This window comes from Mchenga conophoros, linkage group LG23 (genome assembly GCF_057382185.1).
Source record: "Mchenga conophoros isolate Kocher_MC1m ecotype Shallow Benthic linkage group LG23, M_conophoros_male_GT1.1, whole genome shotgun sequence".
NCBI classification, from domain to species: domain Eukaryota; kingdom Metazoa; phylum Chordata; class Actinopteri; order Cichliformes; family Cichlidae; genus Mchenga; species Mchenga conophoros.
In genome coordinates this window covers 4,109,300-4,130,920 of record NC_140547.1, presented here as the reverse complement: position 1 = coordinate 4,130,920, position 21,621 = coordinate 4,109,300, and the positions used below count along the sequence as shown (strand labels likewise).

Genomic DNA, 21,621 nt, shown 5'->3' with positions numbered 1-21,621 from the left:
CCCCATCAAACATTCTCCTCAAAAACTAGTCGACTGCATCAAACAGCTGATGAGTGTCACTGGTAAATGCAATCAGAAGACAAACTGTAAGGAATGTGAAAGTAAAGTACGAGCTGTGTGTGTTTTTGATCACACCACAACAGTTTACGAAATCTGTGTGAAACCTGCGTTACCAAGAGCTGATAATGTAACTTTGAATGGTTTCATGTCACGACCAAGTTAGGTTATGAAGTATAACTTATTTGAAAGTTTGTCTGAAGATGTCTTAAATATACTTGATTTCTTCATCTAAAGTGGTGGTTAAGTCATGATTGATGATGTGATTTTTCCTCTTCAGTCTGACATGTCGGTTTAATTCCCAACAGGCTGCCTTGAATGTGACATGCTCCGACCCATGCCTATTTGGAAGTGATGTCTTCAGATTAATGGATAAAACGAGGATGCAAGGCTTGAACTGCATCATTACTGTTGTTGTCATTTTAATTGTTTTTGGAAAAGTCAGACTTTGTTCTGGTTCTCTGGTGGGAAAGGGTTAAAAACTGAGGGTTGATTTGCCAGGCGAGCAGAGCTGTAATTGGTTCCACTGGATTTTTGTGGCAAGCGTTATCAGAACTGTGTGTACAATTTTGTGTGTGTGTGTGTGTGTGTGTGTGTGTGTGTGTGTGTGTGAGAGAGAGGGGGGGGGGGGGGGTTGTGCGAGGTGTGTTTCTGTTTAATGTGTGTTTTGCAGCACGTGTGCTTTTTCTTTTAGGTGTCTATTTCCTTTTAGTGCTTTGCGAATGTGCGCATATTTGTATTAGCTGTGTGTGAGTGTGTGTCGCCTTGTTTGTTGACTTAGATGTGTGTTTCTCAGTGTGCATTTCTCCAGTGTAAGGTTCAGTGCTGTCTTACGTGCGTTTGTGTGTAACCATATGCATGTGCTTGGCTGTAATGCTGTTAGTTTTTATTTATCAGTTAAATGCTCAAGAACCCCTCGTTCTTCCTGTTTATTTATTTTTATGGTTCACGTTTGTTTACTTGCTGCACATGGAATTTGGGACCAATCAGACAGCTCTATGCCAGTATTGCAGGGTGGATATGAACCCCCAAACTTTTGCATGTGTGTGTGCTTGATTTGGAAGTGGAAGTGCAAAAGGAGAGCCGTGGCGGTGTGTGTGGATGTGTGTGTATGTGCCAACAACAGTAACAATAAATATTGTCCCAGTTCGACCTCGACTGCTGCTGTGAATGTACAAGGCCTTGATTGGCTGCCACACCCCAGTGAGCCAGGGGGAGGGAAAGAAGGGGCGAAAGGGAGAGATTTCCAGTTTATTTTCACGGTTAACAGAGATGTCAGGGACTCCTAGCTTGTAGAGGGGATCATGATTAGACTCAAACTGAAATATACACGCGTACTTATCTTCTACGTCATTATATACAGTGTATTTCACAGCCACACAAACTCTCTGCACGTTTCTTTAAAGGTGCAGAATCTACACATTTTGGCTGTGTGTTCACCTTAAGCTGCTTCCCTGTGTGTGTGCTACAAATTCTTCCTTGGATCCCACATTTGCGAAGACTCTAGTGTGGAGGACAGAAGCATATGCAATTAGAAGAGAAAGAGCAAAGCATGGTCGAGCCAGGAAGAGAAAGGTGTTGAATTTTCCACAATTGTAATAATAAAAGGTTGCAAAAAAAATACTGGAGATATTTAACCACATCTATCATGATGTTACAGTTATTAAATTGTTCAATATTTGCCTTTCAATGAGTTTCCAGACAAGTAAAGGGGAAAGTGTTTGTTGCAGAACTTAAAATGTACAGTCATCTCTGTGCATGTATGAAATGAGCTTGCTTCTCCTGTGGCCATGAACAGACTGACAAACTAATTGCAATAGACGGCCACAGAAAGTACGTATGACTCAGTAATGAGGCGAGAGACGCCGAAGTGTTTCTGTGCAACTTAAACTCGTTTGATGAGTGTGTGTCAGACTAGTTGAGATGACTTCATTGCGTTGGCAGTAATTAAGTAATTGTTAGTTTGTTCTGCAGACATACAAATATGCAGCGTTTGCTTTCACATGCACACACTGGCCCTGCCATTTCTTCTTCTTCTTCTTTTTTGCCAGCTGTGTTGGGTAGTTTGTTTTTTTCCAAACATTTGTGGCTGTAATGACATCTACGTATGGTAAACAGCACAGAGGATTGCTGTAACCTCCCACAGATGACATTCTCGCCTCCTCCCGAGACATTGTCCTTGTGTTGTTTACATTTAATTTCATTCAGCATTTCAGAGGCAACCTTCTAAATGGCAAAAAGTCAAGCAACAACAATACAGCTGCAGTGAGACGACCCGCAGGATAAGCAAAAAGTCAAACAACTAACCAAGCAGCTACTCCTGATCAGCCATCAGCAGCCACCCAGATTAAGGCTCCTCTCTGATTAAAAACAGGCCTTTTTTCATCCTCAAATCCTGCGTTCTGTGTTCTTTTCTTTGCCATTAAAAGAAATGATCAGAGCGAGGCTTGGATCGAGTCCAGAGACTCATTTAGCTGCCAATCTTTCCCTTATTTGTAATCCACCTCTGGCTTAACGGCTGACTGGTGAGCTGCAGCTTTAACTGGCTTGCTTTCTGACTGACTGGTAACTAGTGGACTGACGGGCTGATTCAATGTCTATTTCACTTTCGGGCTACTGGAACACTGACTGACATTGATTAGATCTTATTGATACAAGCAGCGCATTTGATTTAGCTTGCAGTTGTGTTTTGTTAAGTTTTTTTTAATTGATCCTCCTCTCGATTGCTGAAAAAATATTTTTTTTGTTCTTTATTAGCATCCACCCAGCTGGGTTATTATCTCAGAGTGAGCTGAAGCTTTACTACAATGAAATTGAAATAATTATTGTACCACGTCAGGGTTTTTCCTCGCTCAGAATGTGCCTCCGGGGAGCGACTGTGCACTTGAGCGCAATTGGTCTGTGTATAATTCTGGGACAAAGTCTTTGTTACCTGAGTTAACAGAAGTTTATAGAGTTTAAAAGAAATAAGCTTGACTATATCAAACTGTCCAAATTTTTAGTACTGATGATTTTTCATATGGAAGACCAAAATATCCCAGATAGATGAAAGGAATTTCAAGCTTGAAGAATGCAATTCTGATGCATTAGATGATTTTTGTGCCGGTTCTCAGCCGGAAACAGTCTTGATTCAAATTCTTACCGACTGTAGCTGTTTCTGAACCTCATGGAGGAGTATGTGAAAATCCAAATGTCCTACTCAGTCAGACCCCGGCATTAAACAGCCTAATCCAAAGGCTGTGTAATGACCAATTGCGCTGATTTGTGCCATTGTGAAAATGCTGCGGTTAAAAATCTGCACGCTCCTTTCAGGCGCTTTCTTCGACTAAACCACACTGAGAGTCTCCAGTAGGGGGAATGCATCTGAAGTGGATTTTCTCCTGCTGTGTGATACGTGTGAGACAAAACCGCTTCAGACAATGTCCCAACCCGTTTTCCCTAAACTGTCCGGACTGCATCTCCTTAAGTGTTAGTTTGTTAAGATTTAAGCTTTTAAAGGCTTGAAAAACCAAATAACTGTTAATAGCAAAAGATGTCCCCGAGTTCTCAGCACAAAGAAAGAGCCAGAACCTCTAAACGGGACTGTTGGATGAGTGTTTTTCTCTTAGTAATAAATACTTTTGAGTGGAAATGCAGGGACAGACTTACAAAAATGAAACTCTGAGGGCTTCATAAAAACCTTGCTGATATGTAGGTACGTTACATTACCATCCTTCCCTTAAGCCTCTATGTTTAGCTTTTCATCCACACACAGCCTAAACCAAGGAGCTGTTCCTGATGTTACTGCTCACTTCAGCAGACACAAATACTCAAGCTCACACATATGCAGGCGTGCGCACAGCACACACACACACACACATATACACACATGCACAAGGGGCACTGACACTCCTCTGCCACACTTGGCATTTCTCATCTATTCGTGTGCCTTTTTTCCTAAATATTTCACCAGCCAATTATTATTTCATGTGCTATCTGAATGTGTCTCTGCTTGTCGCAGACAGACACACAGGGGAAGGGGGGAAAAAAGAGGGAGCAGGAAGGATGAGTAAAGAGCGACAGAAGAGAAGAAGGAGGGAAGAATGAGCCCGAACGGCAAGCGAAAGGGCACGAAAAAGAAAAACAAAAGAGAAAAGTGTTCTGTGGGTGTTTTGGTTGAATGAATGCGTCCATGCATAGGCATGCCTGCTTATACCGTGCGAATACTTATGTGATGGTGGAAAGTGTGCCAGGGGCTAAACAGATAGGTGGAGGAGACAAGCAGACAGAAAGAATCATTTCATTCCCAGACCTGAATCTGTTTCACAGTTGCCTCTCGTGCAGCAGCTATCGGTGCTGGAAGAACAGGCAGCAGCTTGAACAGAAGACAGACAGGCAGAGAGACTGACACAGACGCAGGCTGACCTGATACCTGGCAATTTAAAAAAATAACTGAAAAAGTACAGAAAACAGACGTGAATTGAATAGTTGGAAAAAGTATTCATGCGCAAATTCACAGTCTTTAATACTTTTCCCACAAAAAACGAGTGCCCGTGTGTGTACCGTGACATTGACTAGTGACATTTACTGAATGACAGTTTGTAAAGGCTACATGAGATTTGACGATGCTGAGTTTTTCACCTAAGAAATGATTAAATTAATTAAAACACCAGAGTAATGTGTGTCTTTATTCTGTTTGTAGTATCCACACTCAAATTGATGCTGGCACCAAACATGGGTGGCGTGATTCACGTCCCGCAGTTGGTTTTTCTTTTATTTTGACTGATATGATGGTGCAAGGTAGTTTGTTTGCGCCTGATGGAAATAAGCAGGCATAGAAACAATGCAGGATTTCAATTATTTAAGAAACTGCTTTGTAAATATTTTATGATATTTCTGAAGAAGCACATTACTGCCACTTGTATCTCTTCAGTCAATGCCCACAGCTCATGGCAGTAGATGAGGATAGGAAAATAGATTGACCAGTAAATCAACAGAGCGCTAAAGCATCCGCATCGTTGCAGATGCCGCAATGATCCTCCTATCAATCTTCCTCTGGATTCTGCCTGGAACTCGTGAAGCAGCAGGTTTCCGGTCCAGATCATGCAAATCCACCAATTTTACTGCGGATTGGAGTTGCTCATTCTTACTCGCTCACCTCCAGAGTGTCCCAGTTCAAGCTGGAGGTCAACATCAACCTTCAGAAAGTCACGACACCAGCCCACCAAAACTTGGCCTCACCTAGAAAATCTGTCAGGGCTGAGGGTCGTTATGTCCTTACAGCCCTTGCAGTCAAACTCCTGACAGGTGGATCAGTTGACAGACAGGTAATAGTTGCGTCCAGCAGGTGGGTCCCTCCCCCGTGCCGTCTCGTGACACGGTAAAATAGGCTTCAACCACCACTCCCCTCCCCTCGCTTCCTACCATATACATAATCCTTCCTAATTCTCTGCTTACCCGTGCCAGCTCGTCCAAATTGTGATTGACTGCTGGCCCACATGGTGCATGTGTGTGTGTGTTTATGCACAAGTGACCTTTATTTCTCTTCCTCTCCCCTCTTCCACCTCCACCTCCTAGATTAACTGGATCAGTTTTGGGTTTCAGGATCCCCTATGCTGGATGATATGGTGCTCTCTCTGAAATGCACACACGCACACAGACATACACAGTCACACATAAAAACATGGGAGGCGTTAGGCTGTTTTTTGGCTCATCGTGACGCCCTACTGGACCCCTAACAGTCTGGTCTGCCATCTGTCACAATATAGGAGAGAAGGCTCACACATACACTCAAACAACAGTGTTTGTTTGGTGTACATAGAGCATTGCTTGCTGATGCTTCTCTCGCAGAAGTTCAATCTTACTCTTACTGGCTTAAGTGTCCTTGAGTAAGACACTAAGTCTCCTGTTATTACATTTAAGCATGAACTATTTTCATTCCAGCTTCCCATGCTGGTCTCTTCATTCTGACAGAAAGAGCTCAGCGCAAGCGTGGAATATTTCTCCTTTTGCCTCGGGACCTTATAACTTTTTTTTGTTGTATTTTTCATTTCCTTTTTCGTGCATAAGAAGCTTTATCGCTCCAGGCTCTTTGAAACTCATTCAAAAAGGTGCAACTGGCAAATCAAAAGTAAGACATTTTTCGAGTTTTTGTCCAGCAGATGAAAGGATTCAGGTCTCTCTCATTAGCGCGCAGCACAGGACGCCGTGGCGACACCAACGGTTGTGACTCGCAGATCTCTTGTATAATCCCGATCTGTGACTATGGGCTTTATTATGTGACTTAGTGCTGCTGAGCCAGCAGCACTTTGTCTGTGTGCTCATGTGTGCATGGCAGCAGATGGTAGAAGCAGTATTACCACAGGCCGACAGACAGGGTAGAGGGACCGGGCTGTGTTGACTACAGCAAACACAGCATCTCTCTCTCTTTTACCCGGTCGGTCTGAGTCTGTGTCTCTCTCTCCCTATGTCCTCTTCCCCTCGCCTCAGTGTCAGACGGATGAATGGCTGGCTATCTCTCTCAGTCAGCAGCCACACCACTTTTTCATCATCTGTCTCTCTGTTCGTTCTTTCATTCCTCTGGAAGAATGTCAGACTAGTCTATCACACCCTCCATCCCTCAATCCATCCACCCCTCTGTCTGTCAGATGAGTATCTATCTTTCTTCTGACCCCCCCCCCCCCCAGTCAATCCATCCCTCTGTCCCTACCCTCCCTGTGTGAGTTTGTGCGTCGTTTGTGTGGCACTGTGTACTTAAATTGTGAACCTACATGCACAGTGTATGTTTGTTTATGTGTTTTTCAATAAGCTTATGCTGTGTGTGTGTGTGTGTGCCAGATCATGGTCTGCAAGCCCCCCCCCCCCCCCCCCCCCTCCCGACACACACACTCCCGCCTCTCCTCCCCCACTGGGTGTCTGTGGTGTGAATCAAGGTTGGTGGGGATCTGTTGGCAGACACCATCATGTATCCCATCTATGCCCTCCCTTATACGCACGCACACACACACCCTGGGGGTTTGTGTGTATTGCGTCCGTCCACCCATCTAGACGTCCCCACCATGCCTGCCTCAGTTCAGTTAAGCTCGGGCTCAGCTCGGCTCCCCGGATTAATTACTGGGTAACCCACCGCGTCTTTGACCTCCACCGTCGGACTAATTGAAATCTAATTGAATTGTGCTTGTCTAGACTAATGAAGAGCCACCACTGAAACCGCCAATCTTTTAGCCGTGGCTGTTGCCCGATAGCCACCCAACTGCGCCATAGCGACAGCACCAGTCTGCTCATTCTGATTGGATGGATGACTGCACAGAAGGACGCGTGGATAGGTATAGAGACAAACAATAGTTGATTTGGATAACCAAAACAACCAAAAGAAAGCTATGAAATAAATATGATATCAACAAACTTTAACAAGGGCGTATTAGCCTCTGCTTAATAACCACCGTTAGCCTTTTGCTCCTGCAGTGCAGCCCTGAACTTTTAAAACTTACTTGACAAAGGTGCAAATGTTTGATGCAATCTGACTGGACATTAGCTGGTACCTCCTTGGTACGAAGTCCGTGTGATTTCAGATTGCAGAATGTCAGGACGGAGCTAATTTTCTGGTGCATTTACCACTAGTGTACAGCAGAGCTCACCTAAACCAAACAAAGCAAACGTGTCCGAAATAGGCAGCTATGTGTGATTCTCTCAAAATTGTCCCTAGTGCAAGTGTGATAGTTGTGATACAGGCAGAAAAGATGTTGGCATTGAGTTATGCACCTGTAGGACAGCGGAAGACTTAGCTCAGTTTACACTTCTGCGCGCCTGTGTTGCTCTGCAGTCTCCCTGACGAAATGCTACTTGGCGCTTCTCTTCAAGTTGATCCGTTTTCCTACAGTTGATTGGGAAAAATTGTGGCTGCAGGCTGCAACGACGTGACGTGCTGTTACTTTTATAGCAAGACGCACATCGGGTTACAACACAGGCTTTTGGGTTTTTGTGCAGCATAGATACAACACAGAAGCATAAATTCCCCTTTAGTCTCCAAACACTACAGGAATCTGGCTTCTGTCCTCAACTGCCATGCTCTTGGCTTTGGTGGGGGGGCTCATGGTCACAGCGGGGATTATTTGCAGCCTGGAAGCAGATGAGTTGTCCTTGTCAAAGGAATTTAAAGGGGATAGTGGTGAGACTGCACTCTGACAGGTCATAAGAAGTGCGAGCCTAGCAGACTGCCAGGTGCCAGTCTGCTAGGCTCGCAGTGAGCGTCATAATACAGAAAAATTAATCAGTCTAAATTCGGAGGAAGTAGGAGAAGAATGGAAAAAAAAAAACTGGTGTCTTCTTACATAAAAATGTCCTCCGAGGATTGACAGTGTCATTAAAAACACGCTCGTGCTCTTCCGCGTACTCCAGCCCCATCCCCAAACAAAACAACTTCTGCATCGAAAAACCTCAACACTGGCCTCGTTTCTCAAACTTTGCGAAGACTATGGAGAAGCAGGGCTGCTGTCGAAAGCGTTTTAGACAGGCACGGAGGGCTGGTGGTGGGGGACCCTTGGGAGATGCTTGTTTTGTTGGGCCTTCTTTGGCTTTTAGCAGGTGAGAGACGATGCCGTGATTCCCTATAAGTTATTCATTTGATGTTTCCTCCCTTCTCAGCTCTTTGTAGGCTGGAATACATTAGCAGCCTGCCAGAGTGAAGAGGATGCTAATGTGGAAGCGAGGGAGAGCGAGAGGAGAGGAAGAAAGGATAGGGGGGCAGTGGAGAGAAGGAGGCAGAGTCATTAGAGGAGGAGGAGAACAGAGAGAGAGAGAGGACAAGGCTTTTATGATGTGTGGGAAGGGGAAGTGACCTTCCCTCTCACTTTCATCTTGGCTTTTTTTCCTCCTCGTGCATTGCTCCCTCACACACAAAAACACACAAACACACTTACAGTTTCTCGCACACACTCCAGTATGCAGGTTCACATGCACCTGCACATTTACAGCAGTGCTTACAGTCTGCTCTCGAACAGGCACACACACATTCACACCTCTCTATCTGTTTTTCAACCACTCTTTGTTCTGTTTTCTCCCCTGTGCAGGTCCCCTTGCAACCTGGCCAGTCTTTCAAGTTCACAGTCCTGGAAACTCTGGACCGAATCAAGGAGGAATTCCAATTCCTCCAGGCTCAGTATCACAGGTACCCAAAACACATTACACAAATCCATTTGTGCATGCGTGCAGATACACAAATTTATTTAAAAACATAAATATTGTTGGGAAACGAAACAAGCTTCCTGAAGAAGCTTGAAACCAGTAACGCTCTTCTAGTCTTAATATAGAAACAACAAATTGTAATTCAGTTCAAATAATAAAGATAGAATGGCTGCACATGTGTCCTTTAATCTTTATAAGGAAATATGGGATGCCTGTCATACCAAATTCTTTCTCTTTAGCTGTCTCTACATAAGTTTCAGTCTAATAGGCATCCGTTTACACTAATTTGGGGAGAAATATGCTATCATTGTGTCTGTCCGTATCAACCTTAACACGATATTAATAAGAAATAAATATATCACATCTAATTTTAAAATACTGCATTTTTTTTCAACAGTATAACTGAGTTTCCAACATAAAAAAAGAAAGTTAGGTAATTCAGGTCTTTTATTTTTAACTGCTGGAGGTGACTGATCAGCTTATCACGGCTGGTTGACCTGAAATGACCTCAGCTAATAGAGATAAAGAGTTAGGTTAAAAAATAAAAGCCTCTTTCTCACACCTCAGCGGGCAGGTTGAACAGCCTGCTGTGATACATTAACAGTAATTCACTGCAGGGTGTGGTGGATCTGTGCAAAACACACACATATCTACAAAATCAAAGAGCATCACTAACGCCTTTCATAATAATGACCCACTGGAACTTTCTTCGTTTAATCACTGTTGATTCGTTTTAAAACCACGCACTCTAAATATCTGTCACGTCTAGAAACGATAACAATAATAAAAATGCAGAGCAAATGTGCAGTTTAAGCAGAATTGAAAAAACGTTGCACTTGGTAGCACCGAATCGGACACCTTCCCACACACGTGTTGTTTCTGTGGTGAACTGCAGTCAAGAATGAGAGACGCCCTTCTGGCTGTTGCTGCTATAAAGGTGAACATTTTCTGTGCTACTTTAAGCAGACCTTAGACCTTAAATAGTATTTTTTTGGCATGTATGGCATAGCAACCTAAACTATGTCCTGAGTCCTGTGTAAATTATTTCACTGGATTCAAGTAAACCATTTCATTCATGTGTTTGTGCTTTTTCTCACCCTCATGCAGCCTGAAGCTGGAGTGTGAGAAGCTGGCCAGTGAGAAGACTGAGATGCAGAGGCACTACATCATGGTGAGTCCAGTCACATCTTTACCAAAGCTATATGTTAATTGACTAGTCTGACCAGGGCTCTCGGCTCTCTGAGAGGAGTCTGCTGGGTTAAAATCAAATAGATGGTATATATCGAGGGAAGTATCTTAAATATCAATAACAGCAGAACACGCTTGCACATTTGCACAATAGAGTCTTTGCTATCGAGAGTTTTTCTCACACGCCGTTTATCTCGCTCTCTCATACCTGCCTCCGTATCTCTCGCCATATTTTATTCCTCATTCAGACCTTTTATATTGTCTTTTTCTTTGGCTCTTCTTTTTCTCTGTTTTCTCCCGTGTGCTAACAGCCTGAGCTCCTCGTGTCGGTGTGTCTGCGCGACTAAAGGCTCACATGTATCGTAAGCCTTCGTCTGTGGTACAAAACCCACACAGAGCCGACCAGAATACGATATGCACCATCTGCTAAGCTGCTCGCATTTCATAAACCTGGGAGAGCAGGCAGGATCAGGGCCGTAAGCTAGATAGACACACAGATGGAGAGACATAAAGAGGGAGAGAGAGAGAAGAGAAGCAGACTGGCAGATAGACTGACAAAAGAGAGAGAAAGGTAGAGAGAGAGAGCACTAAACAGGCAAACTGGCAGACAGACAGATGGATGTAGATGGCCACAGACAGGCAGGAGATCAGCAGATAAACACACACCCACACCCACACAGACACCCACCCACACACAGGATGTACAGGGTACTCGTTCATTCATCCATACTTGCACACGACCTTGTTCCTCTGTCCTTACGAGGACCTGATACAAGTGCATGCCAAATGCTGTAACACATGCATTTCTCCAAATAAAACAAAATTCCTTTTTTTTTAAAATAAAAGAGCATAAGAACACTCTCTAGCAGTTTACGTACAGTAGTTTGGTAAGGCCTGACAGCCTCTGATCGCTAAGGAAATAGTGTAATTCCTGACCAGCTGGAGAGGTGTTGTTAGGGGTTGCTAGCTGTCGCTAGGTTAAATTAGTCGCAGAGACTGCGCTACATATAAATGGTAAATGGCCTGTATTTGTATAGCGCTTTTACTAGTCCCCCCTAGGGACCCCAAAGCGCTTTACACACCCAGTCATCCACACATTCACACACTGGTGGAGGCAAGCTACAGTTGTAGCCACAGCTGCCCTGGGGCAGACTAAAAAGACTAAAAACCTCCATGCAAGTGCTTTGGTCGTAAGCACAACGAAACAACCTGTAGAGTGCATGGAAGATGAAAACTAGTCTGCAAACTGGAAATGAAAGTAAAAGAAGAAGAAAATGCGCCATTGTTCAGCTCACTGCACTTGGGTGGCTTACTGCTGTGACCCTTACTTCCGTCCAGTGTCTCCTAATAGTTCTTTCAGCTAATATAGCATGTTTGGACAATTGTGTGATTGAAGTCACTGAAACTGTTTTCACGCATGCACTGCAACCCTGAACATTTCTGGGCGATACGTGAGAGCACAACTGCCTCGTGCTGTTGGATCAGACGTAAGCCAGTCAACCTGTGAGCCAGAGTCTGCGTGATGTCATTTTGTACCGATGTGCAAATAACACAGATAGTAGTACAGTGTTCCCCTCCTGCACGCACCATCCAGGCTGCTGCCAAATGACACAGAATACTTCCAGTTGTGCCAGCGCGTCTGAAGCAGGCTATATCCTGCTGTGAGAAAGAACAACTGTGGAAAATAGCCAACCTCATTATCTCAAAATTGGCTTGAGTTCATGTGTGAAAATGTCTTGAGATAACACGCTGATTGTACAATTCTTTTGTCTAACAAATATTTTAGTTTCACGAGAAGAAGACTGAGTGTTTCACCAGCAGATTTGCATGTTGCTCAGGTCGCTCACTCAGGTTATAATGACATCTTTAAAACGACTGGAACAGAAATCCGCTGTGCTGCTTGCAATCTAAGTGGCTGTTCAGCAAAAGGTATGCAAGCTCATATTAAAGTTATTTATTATTCACTTATTCTGATTTACAATTGAGTTATAACAGAATTTCTGATTTCACTTAATTGTATTTCCATGATTTGTCACTTACTCCCAATACGGGAGCCTTTTCATTACATTTTAAAGTTATTGCATTTTCTGGCAGCTGCATAAACACTATAAAACTTTAAATTAATGGCATACTGCATATCAATAAATTCAAGCAACTGGATGACGAAATGCTGATTGAGGATTCCAAACAACACAAAAGCATGTGCATTAAAGATGAAAGGTTGTCAAACTGACCTCATTATAAAGTTTTTAATGTGCTTCTCATTATAAAAATCAAGAAGATGCATGCGCACATAAATATGGTGCGGTACAATGTGGACAACTTGAGCAATTCAGGCACTCCCCATTTTAGCTTCACACATTTACTGTGGGGAAGAAAAAGCTTAGATAAACATCCGTCTTCCCCAGTGTAAATCTTCACCACCCTTTCTTATACAATAGGGGCAGCGGCATGCCAGAACAGATACATTTCCGTGTCTTTCAATAGTCAGCGGGATTTAATCGAACTTGTGCATATCATATGTCACAACCTCTGTGACCGCTGTGGATGGAGGAGGAATGACACACAGTATCCGCTGCTGTGTGTTTAAACACGGGGCTTTAACGGCTGCCTTTTGCAGGAGGTCAGGGAGCTGCAGATGCTGATGACATACCCATATAGGTTAGCATAGCAGAGCGTTAGCACCGCAGGCTATAATATTTGAACAAGGGCTCACTGTATTGTAGTGGATGGCTAACGCAGTGTAATGCTACTTCATAGGCATGGCTCAGAAATGAGAGGGAGGGAAAGAGGGAGAGAAAATGAGAGAGAGAAGAAAGAGAGGCTCAAAGGGAAAGATAGCTTGAGAGAAAAAAAGGCTCAGAGAGTGTCAGACAGAAAAAAAAAAACAGGGAGCTGCTGAGGGAGGAAGGGATACAAAAGGAGGCAGAGATAAAGAGAATAAAAGAGGAGAGGGAGAGAGAGGGAGAGAGACGAGAGAGAAAGAGTGTGAAAAAAAGCTGAAAAGGAATGAGAGAGAAGAAATGAGAAAGAGGGATACCAGGGGACGGAAAGATGGAGACTGAGGAAAAAGATGCTGCGAAGGGATGAAATGGACAGAAAGGGAGAGAGAGAAAAAGAGTATGCAACACAGAGTGCGAGAGAAAGAGATAGCGATGTGTTTGTGTGTGTGGTTGGGGGGGGGGGGGGGGGGGCGTGAAATGAGAGGGCGAGAGAGATGGAGAAGGAGAGAGAGGGTGCACGCACAGACACGTAAATAATGTGAAGCAACAACGGACTCGCTGCGCCCACAGAGGAGATAACCCAGAAGGCTATATTTAGCTCGTTAGGCCTGTCATCCACACTGAGGCCTGTTTCCACAGGCTGGGGCTCTGCGCACCATGCTGCACTGCTCCTGCCTTTACTATTCATCAGTTTTAAGCTCTTTAAATACCAGGGTGAGGGGTTGGAAAGTAGGAAGGTAGTTACACATAACTGGAGCGCGTGTAAGTTCTTGTAAACTGTAAAAGCTTTACATTCAAGATGACATGACAGTTAAGAAACATATACTTTGTGCCTAAAGGTGGGAGGTCTGGGTGTCTCTTCGGCATCAGAAAGCCTGCTGCTTGTTTCATACAGGCAGTCACTTTAGAGCGGTTAAAAAAAAAGTATACTGGTTAAAAAAAGACATGCAAGTTGAAATACGCTTCAGTCTTTGTTTTAAATTGCTTTCCTAGTAAACCATTTTAGTAAACCTCAAAAATATTCTGTGAGTACTTTTTGGTTCCCGTTGATTTGGTTTTAGAATCAGTCAGTCGGTAATTTGTTTCCTGAACACGAACGAACCACATCAGAAATGTTTCCGTTTACTGCATTCTCAAGCCAATAGTCTCACACCACAAAAAAGATGAAAATAATAGTGTTTGCACAACACGCCATCATGCCACGATTGAGTCAACCCAGGTCGGGCTGTTGCTGCGTGCTCGCATGTCCGTGGGAGCGCCATCTCTGATCTGATTGTTCTTGGCTCTACCTGCACTTGTCCCATTTTCGGAGCAGCATCTTGCTCTGCGGTCGTTTCAGCAGGACAGCGCCCACCCACAAAGTACCAAAATAGCTTGCGTAGCCAGACTTCAGTCCTGATATGTATCTTATTGAGCATGCCTGGGACATGCTGGGCTGACATGATCATCAGAGGCAGTAACGATGCAACGTACAGCTACAGGCGGCACTCACTGAGGAATGCAGAGCAATTCCTCAACAGCAGATGCGGATACTTGAGAAGTTCATGCGCAGATGGGTGACTGCTTGTATCACATCCAGGGGGGGCATACCTCGTATCAAACATCTTGCACATATAAATTTTTCTAGTGGTGGTCTATAACATGTATTTACATTACTTTTTTTGCCTGCTATAATGTCTTTACCCAGCATGTGGTGGCGTTGCTTGATCGGCCATTCCTCTGGTAACTTCTCAGAACTGCAGCATTTGTGCATTTATCACAAATGAACCGGTGTTATGATTTTTGCTTTGGGACATGTTGAAAACAGGTGTTAACTGAGCTGCTGGTGTACGAAATTACATTTGAAGGACAGTTTTTTTTATGTGGAAAACCACAAATAACTCCTTTATTCTTGTAAACACGAATTCTTTTATTCAGTTTAATCACAGTGTGGTTGGGAATTGCAGGTTTTACAAATCACATTTCTTTGTATTAATCATCTTTAGGCTAATGATAATTGCTAAATGGAGGTAATAGTGCTGAGAAATACTAATTGACTAATAGCAATAGACTGGAAATGCCCCGTGTTCAATAAACTATTTGAGAGAATGAGGCACAAACAAATCAACACGAAAAATAAACTGAAGTTAGAAAGTAGCTGTAGTGTGTGTGTACACAGAAGGTGCAAGTTTCACTGTGCTGCTAGCTCTCTCCTTATGGCATTAAACTTTTGGGGAGATGCTTTTTCCACACATTTACCACTTTAATTCTATAGTTGGCAATGGGTACGTTTTACACATTTCACACTTCAAGAGATGATGCCATAACCCCCTCAAATTGCTCCTGTTTGTGGCGTGTTGCCGCAGTAAAATAACACAGCCAGGTTTGGATGTAGTATATTTCTATGTTTGGCAGAGCGAGTCTCTGTAGCTCTTTGGATGGGATATATGTTTTATGTTGGCTAAGCTACTGGGCCGGCTCACTGGCAACGTGCACACACACACATGCGCACACACAGACAAACATCAAGACGTGCACATTAAGTGTCTGTGGGAGTCTTGCTCTTATCCGGCAGTTGCATTTATAATTCATGGCTCTCAGATTTCACTGCTCTCCTGGAATTCCACTGTGTATTTTTAAATAAGGTTACATTGTAGCCCTGGTTAATCAGCGGGCGTAGACATGTCGGTCACATGCTCGCACGGTGCGCAAGCGAGACTTCCACCTGAAGAGCTGCGTTCGCCCAGCGTGGCCTGAGGTTGGATCTCGCAAAGAACAGATGAAAGAGCGCGAGGCTCAGAGGAATTTGAAAGGAAAGGAGTGATAAAGTTGTTTTCTTGCGTCATAAAACTTCCAAAGTCACCTACGGTTTAACCTCTTGTTTTAACCTCTCCTCTCTCTCCTTCCTTCATGGCTCTAGGCAACATGAGGGTAAGAGAGTGGGATGCTTGTGGGCCTAAGATTGGAAAAAACTCCTTGATGATGATTTTATGGCTGAAAGTTTTACAGTCAGTTCTAAGTCAGTTTTGCCCTCGTCTTCTCCATTTTCTTTTCTTTGTAGGAGTTAATGCCTTCAGAAGCCTTTTTTTTCTGCACAGAGAATTGCCTTTGCTGCAGCTCTCCTCTCATCTCTACTGTCAAACACAAGACAAAACTCTTACAGAGGGGTGGACTGCCCAGCCCCTTTAATATAGAGTTTAAAAAAGACATGTCTACTGGAGGGTGACAGCTCGCAGTTGGGAATCACATTAGGTGGCCTCTCCATCACTGCGTTTGTGTCTATGTGTGTAAGTGAGGTACAGTGGAGCTGCAGGGGTCTAGGGTTAATGAAGAGCCATGCTGCTGGCAAGAGACAAAATATTGTTGCATTACGTTTCATGATAAAAAACAATCGCAGGATGAAGCGCTTGGTATGAAATTATATATTTTATAATTGTGTTTTCCCTTCCTGTACGAGGGGACTGCGAACAATAGAGCTGTCATCATTTCAAGCTACCGTTGAAACATAAAGCGATGATTTTAAAAAATTCAAAGTGCCTTAAGTGTCAAACAGCAAGTGGAGACTCGGGATTCGAAGCCAAAGCATTCGTTTCATAATTCAAGAAGCCTAAAAATTAGACTGAACATGGCAAATACTGTAGTCACTACAAATTTTACACAGGCGATTCTTAATGCAGATATCTAATCAGCCAATCACACGGCAGCAACTTGATGCATTTAAAGCATGTAGACCTCGTCAAGATGTTCTGCTGAAGTTCAAACGGAGCATCAGAATGAGGAAGAAAGTTGATTTATGTGGCTTTGAATGTCGCTTTATAGTCGTGTCGGAGTTTACAGAGACTGGTTTGAAAAAGAGAAAATATCCAGTGAGTGGCAGCTCAAAAAGCCGTGTTGAGAATGAGCGTTTCGAGCTGACAATACGGCAACAGTAACTCAAATAACTGCTTGTTACATCTAAGGTATGCAGAAAAGCATCTGAGGGTACACTTTGCATGGGCTCACCAAAACTGGACAACAGAAGGTCTTGATTTCTTTGAATGGTAGGGTCAGAATTAGTGTAAACAACATGAAAGCGTGGCTCCATGCTGCCTTGTATCAACAGTTTAGTCTGCCGCTGGTAGTGTAACGATGTGGTGATTTTTATTTTAGCTAACCGTGTCCCTGTTGGTACCAACTGAGGATCATTTAAGTGCCACAGCTTAGCTGAGTACTCTAACTGATCAAGTCCGTGCCTTTATTACCAAAAGGGAAGTGTAACCATCTTCTGATTGCTGCTTCCTGCAGGATTACTGTCAAAAAGCTCAAACAAAACCAGTTTCTTGAACATGACAGTGAGTTCACTGCGCTCAAATGTCCTCCTCAGTAACCAGATCGCAATCCAGTAGAGCACCTTTGGGATGTGGTGAAACAGGAGATTCCCATCGTGGATGTGCAGCTGACAGCAGCTGTGTGATGATATCATGTCAATAAGTACCAAAAATCTGAGGAGTGTTTACATCATCTTGTTGAATCCGTGCCACAAAGAGCTGAGATCGTTTTAAAGGCAAAATAGGGTCAAACCCAGTACGAGCAAGGAGTAACTAAGAATAACGTGAGCAGTGATTATAGCTTATTGTTTTAGTGCATGCTAAGCTTTTGTGGACAATAATGCAACAGTGAAAGACGTGGTTACTCATATTATATCCTCAATAGGCCTTGTTTGATGTTACACACCTGCTTTTTGTGAAACTGATCAACAAGTCTGACAGTATCAACAGATAACTTCAAAACTAAGCTAAGCCTCCTCTAGTGGCTGTAGGCTAGCATTACACCTCCTGCTGTTTTATGGCAACTTTTTGAAAAGCTTTTACTGCAGAAGTTTGCATTTTAAGGATTAGTTGGCATTCATTACATTAATATCAAAACTTAGAAACATCATGCTACTCAATTTTCCAATTTAAAACGATTAAAAGAAAACTGAGATAGAAAAAACCCACTGGTTGGTCACAGTAGTAAATAAGTAACATTTAATACTATTGGTATTTCATTTCTTACATAATTTATTACCTAGAAAGCTTACATTAATGGGGTTTCTTTTAGAATCACGGTGTGTATCAGGCTTTTCATGCTTTTGCTCATGTTTTGTCTCATGCAGTCATTTTCTGGAGCATTGTGAGGATGTGTTTGTGCATGGTTTCTCTGTCTTAGTTTGTGTGCGTGTGTGTGTGCAAGTATATATCTGTGTGCATTGTCCGTTCAGACCCTCAGGCAGGGACTATGTGTGTGTTAGTGTGTGTGTGTGTGGATTAATGCAGTGCTCTCAGCCTCTTACTCCACTCCCAGCTCATCTGTCTGATTCAGGATGACACACTGTGTTCTCTTCAGCAACATTACAGTCACAGACTGCTTAGGAAAGGGGGGCGGTGGAGGATGTAGAGAAAAGGAAGGAGGGCGTATAGAAGCAATGAGAGAGAGATGGGGACAGTGAGATAGATAGAAAAAGGGGTGAATAAAACTGAGATGAAAGAGAAATATGAGAAAGAGGCCACAAGGGCATTGGCAGAGAGAGAGAGAGAGAGGGAGGGGAAAAAACAGAGCAAGGACACTGCTGAAGAGAGAGGGACGGAGAGAAACCCAGAAAAGGAAGAAAGTGCAGATTTTTCTACACGAGGATGATGGAGGAGGGTTCAGAAAAAGAGAAATGAGAAGAATCAGTTGGAAGTAAAAAAAAAATAAAAGTGATGTGTGATAGGAGGAAGGCACAGGGCAGAACCCGAAAAGGGATCGGACCGTGCTAAGCTAAATGTTGCCCCACCATCCACGAGTGGGAGTTGGCCAGGCAGGGATTTAAGCATGGCCAGATGTAGGGAAGGATTGAGTCCGTTTTAAGAATCTTAAACCTGTCTGAACTGTCTGGAGCGAAGTAAACAAACAAGATAGGAGTATTCATAAAGACCGAGCGAGTCTCTGTTGCAGAACATACTGTACACATGTGTTTAAGGATAGAAACCCCTGAAATTCAAGGTCAGTTATCCGGCTGTTGTTGTGACTCTCTTTCTCTGATGAAACTGGCTGCAAGAGAAGCTGCAGTGAAACTGGATGTCGGCTGTGACTGATTTAGTCGTCACCCGCTGACAGGACACAACAGAAAGTCAGCGTCTGCTAACATAACCTCCGATGTGGGTTAGCACAGCGTGCTAATAAATGTTTTAACATTGGCGGTATGTGTGTGTGTCCAAGTGCGTGTGCGTGGGCGGGCAGATGAAAGAGACAAGCTCGCCCGAGAGACATCGGTGAACAATGCTTTTGTTAAGGCTTTTTCACACACACACACACACACACACACACACACACACACACACACATGCACACACTTACACCATGCTCGAGTAAAAGCATGCCTGTAAGCTACACACAGACTGTATGAATACAAACATGCTGTAAAGCATTACACACACACACACACACACACATGAATGTCCCATTTAGATAAATCACCTTGGATTAGACCCACTTCCTAAAGCTCATTTTAAAGTCTGCCAGCGTTCTTTGCAGAATGCATAGAGGAGATAGAGGGGAAGAGAGAGAGAGAGTCTGGCACTGTTGTCTGACACTCTCTCAGCACCATGAGGGTGGAGGGAGGGAGGGCGGGCAGAGTGGGGGAACGAAAGAGCAAACACTCCCTGAAGAATGGAAGAGTGGAAAGGAGGAGGGAAACACAAGAGCGAGGGAAGAAAGAAGCAGGGAGAGGGAGAGCATTTCATTGAGAGAAATGCAGGAATGCTTTTTGTCTGTTTGTGCCCCGATGATGACAGTGCAGTCCGTATGTTATTAGCAGGAGATGGATGCTAGATATGAAGTGTGTTCAGAAGAGTGGGATGTTACAGTTCGATCAGATAAACAAGAATTACACTGCTACCTCATTTATCTAAAGTAACCCGCCTGCTGAACTGACATAATGAGCCGAAAAGCAAGCAGAAAATGAAGGAGTGATAATGGAGTGAGTGAGATGTAGACTCAACATGAGTATACAAGTATTTCCTCTCTCCCTCTCTCTCTGTTTTTGTCTTCTTCTTTTTATGTTTGGCTACACTGGGAATTGAAAACATTTTTAAGGATTCGCAGATTTTATTCTCCTCAGCTGTATGGGTGAAAAGCTTCACTTTAAGGAAAAAAGAAAAATTGCACACAAGTCAAAGAATTAAGATTTTGCTTTCTTTTCGAAAGGATAAAAAAGACTTCAGATTTGTAGAAAAGTAATAGTTTGCAGATGCAACTAAGTGTTTAATTAAATTAAACTTGCTCCAGTCTGTTAATTCATTCCTGTTCAGTTTACTTCCAGTAGAGGTCAGTTTTCATATTAAATCAAGCCAGTATCTTAGAAGCAAAGTTGCCTTTCCATTCACAAAGAAAATACTTTCATGGAATATTATTAAATTTACTCAGTCTGTGCCAAAACTAATATATATAAAAGATGGATGTAGCCACTGTGAAGTCACTTACGGGTTAGCGAAATCCTGGCTCAAAGCCTCGGGCCGAGCAATTTGGCTGTCGACACCTTGGTGTTTTGACACCGGACGTGACGAGTGAGGAGAGGATCTGACTGAGAAGCCGCGGTGCTACAATCGGAGGTGTAATGGCCGTTAGAAAGAGTGCAGATTTCTTTGTTTGCACACATTATGCTGCTAAAATCAATCTCTTAATTCCGAGATAATAAAATTGCATGTTAATACAGTATTTATCAAATTTTGGCTTCAAAACAAAATGAAGCAAAAAATAAAAACAACCCAGTTTGTTACCCAAACTATTCTGCAAACAATAATTATGTATTATTGTTCACGTTACCTTGGGGGGTTGATGACAATTTCGCTTTTACCGAGGTGAACTTGTTGTTTTGTGTTAGTGTTGCTAATGGATTGCACCTGTGTTGTCCGTTTTTCATGTTTTGTGCATGCGTGTCTATAATTTTGCGAACGCACAAGAGCACATTTAGGTTAATGCAGCCATGGACACCGATAACAATGTCTGCATCACATAAGACGCTCTCATTAAATGTCATTTGGCGATGGATTCACTTTAATCTAAGAGCGCTGTGAATGCCTCTGTGGCTATGTGCTCATGCCAATTTCAGTCTGTTCTAAAAATAGAAAATATACATAACCCAAGTAGATTAGTCTCACTTTCCCAAGCTCTCTGTTTGTCTCCTTACAGTTCCCATTATCTTCAGATGAAGCTTCACTGTCTGTTACAAATACACACACCACAGTACACGTGCGCACTTCTCTGTCTCTGCTCGCTGGGTGGGCAGTGCTGGGTGTTCTTGGTAAGTGATGTCAGCCGGTTGGCTTAATGCCCCTCTGCCAGGCTTAACATACCACACACATACACAAACACACATGCTCATCCAGCGCATGTGCCTTGCACTGTGTGCGACACACACACACACATGCCCACAAAGCCTGCATACACCATAGATCTTACACTGAGTGCTGAATGAGATTGCAGTGGCACAACAGAGGGATTATATAAGGCA

General features: G+C 43.4%; 1 protein-coding gene across 3 annotated transcripts in view; it reads left to right on the top strand.

The window, feature by feature from the left end:
* tle2b (TLE family member 2, transcriptional corepressor b) overlaps positions 1-21,621 on the top strand; it is a 78,679-nt gene that overhangs the window by 2,948 nt on the left and 54,110 nt on the right. For all 3 annotated transcript variants that reach the window (XM_085266080.1, XM_085266081.1, XM_085266079.1), the window contains exons 2-3: positions 9,105-9,202; positions 10,327-10,390. In XM_085266080.1, coding sequence (XP_085122206.1) covers positions 9,105-9,202; positions 10,327-10,390 — 162 coding nt within the window. The remainder of the gene's footprint in view (positions 1-9,104; positions 9,203-10,326; positions 10,391-21,621) is intronic.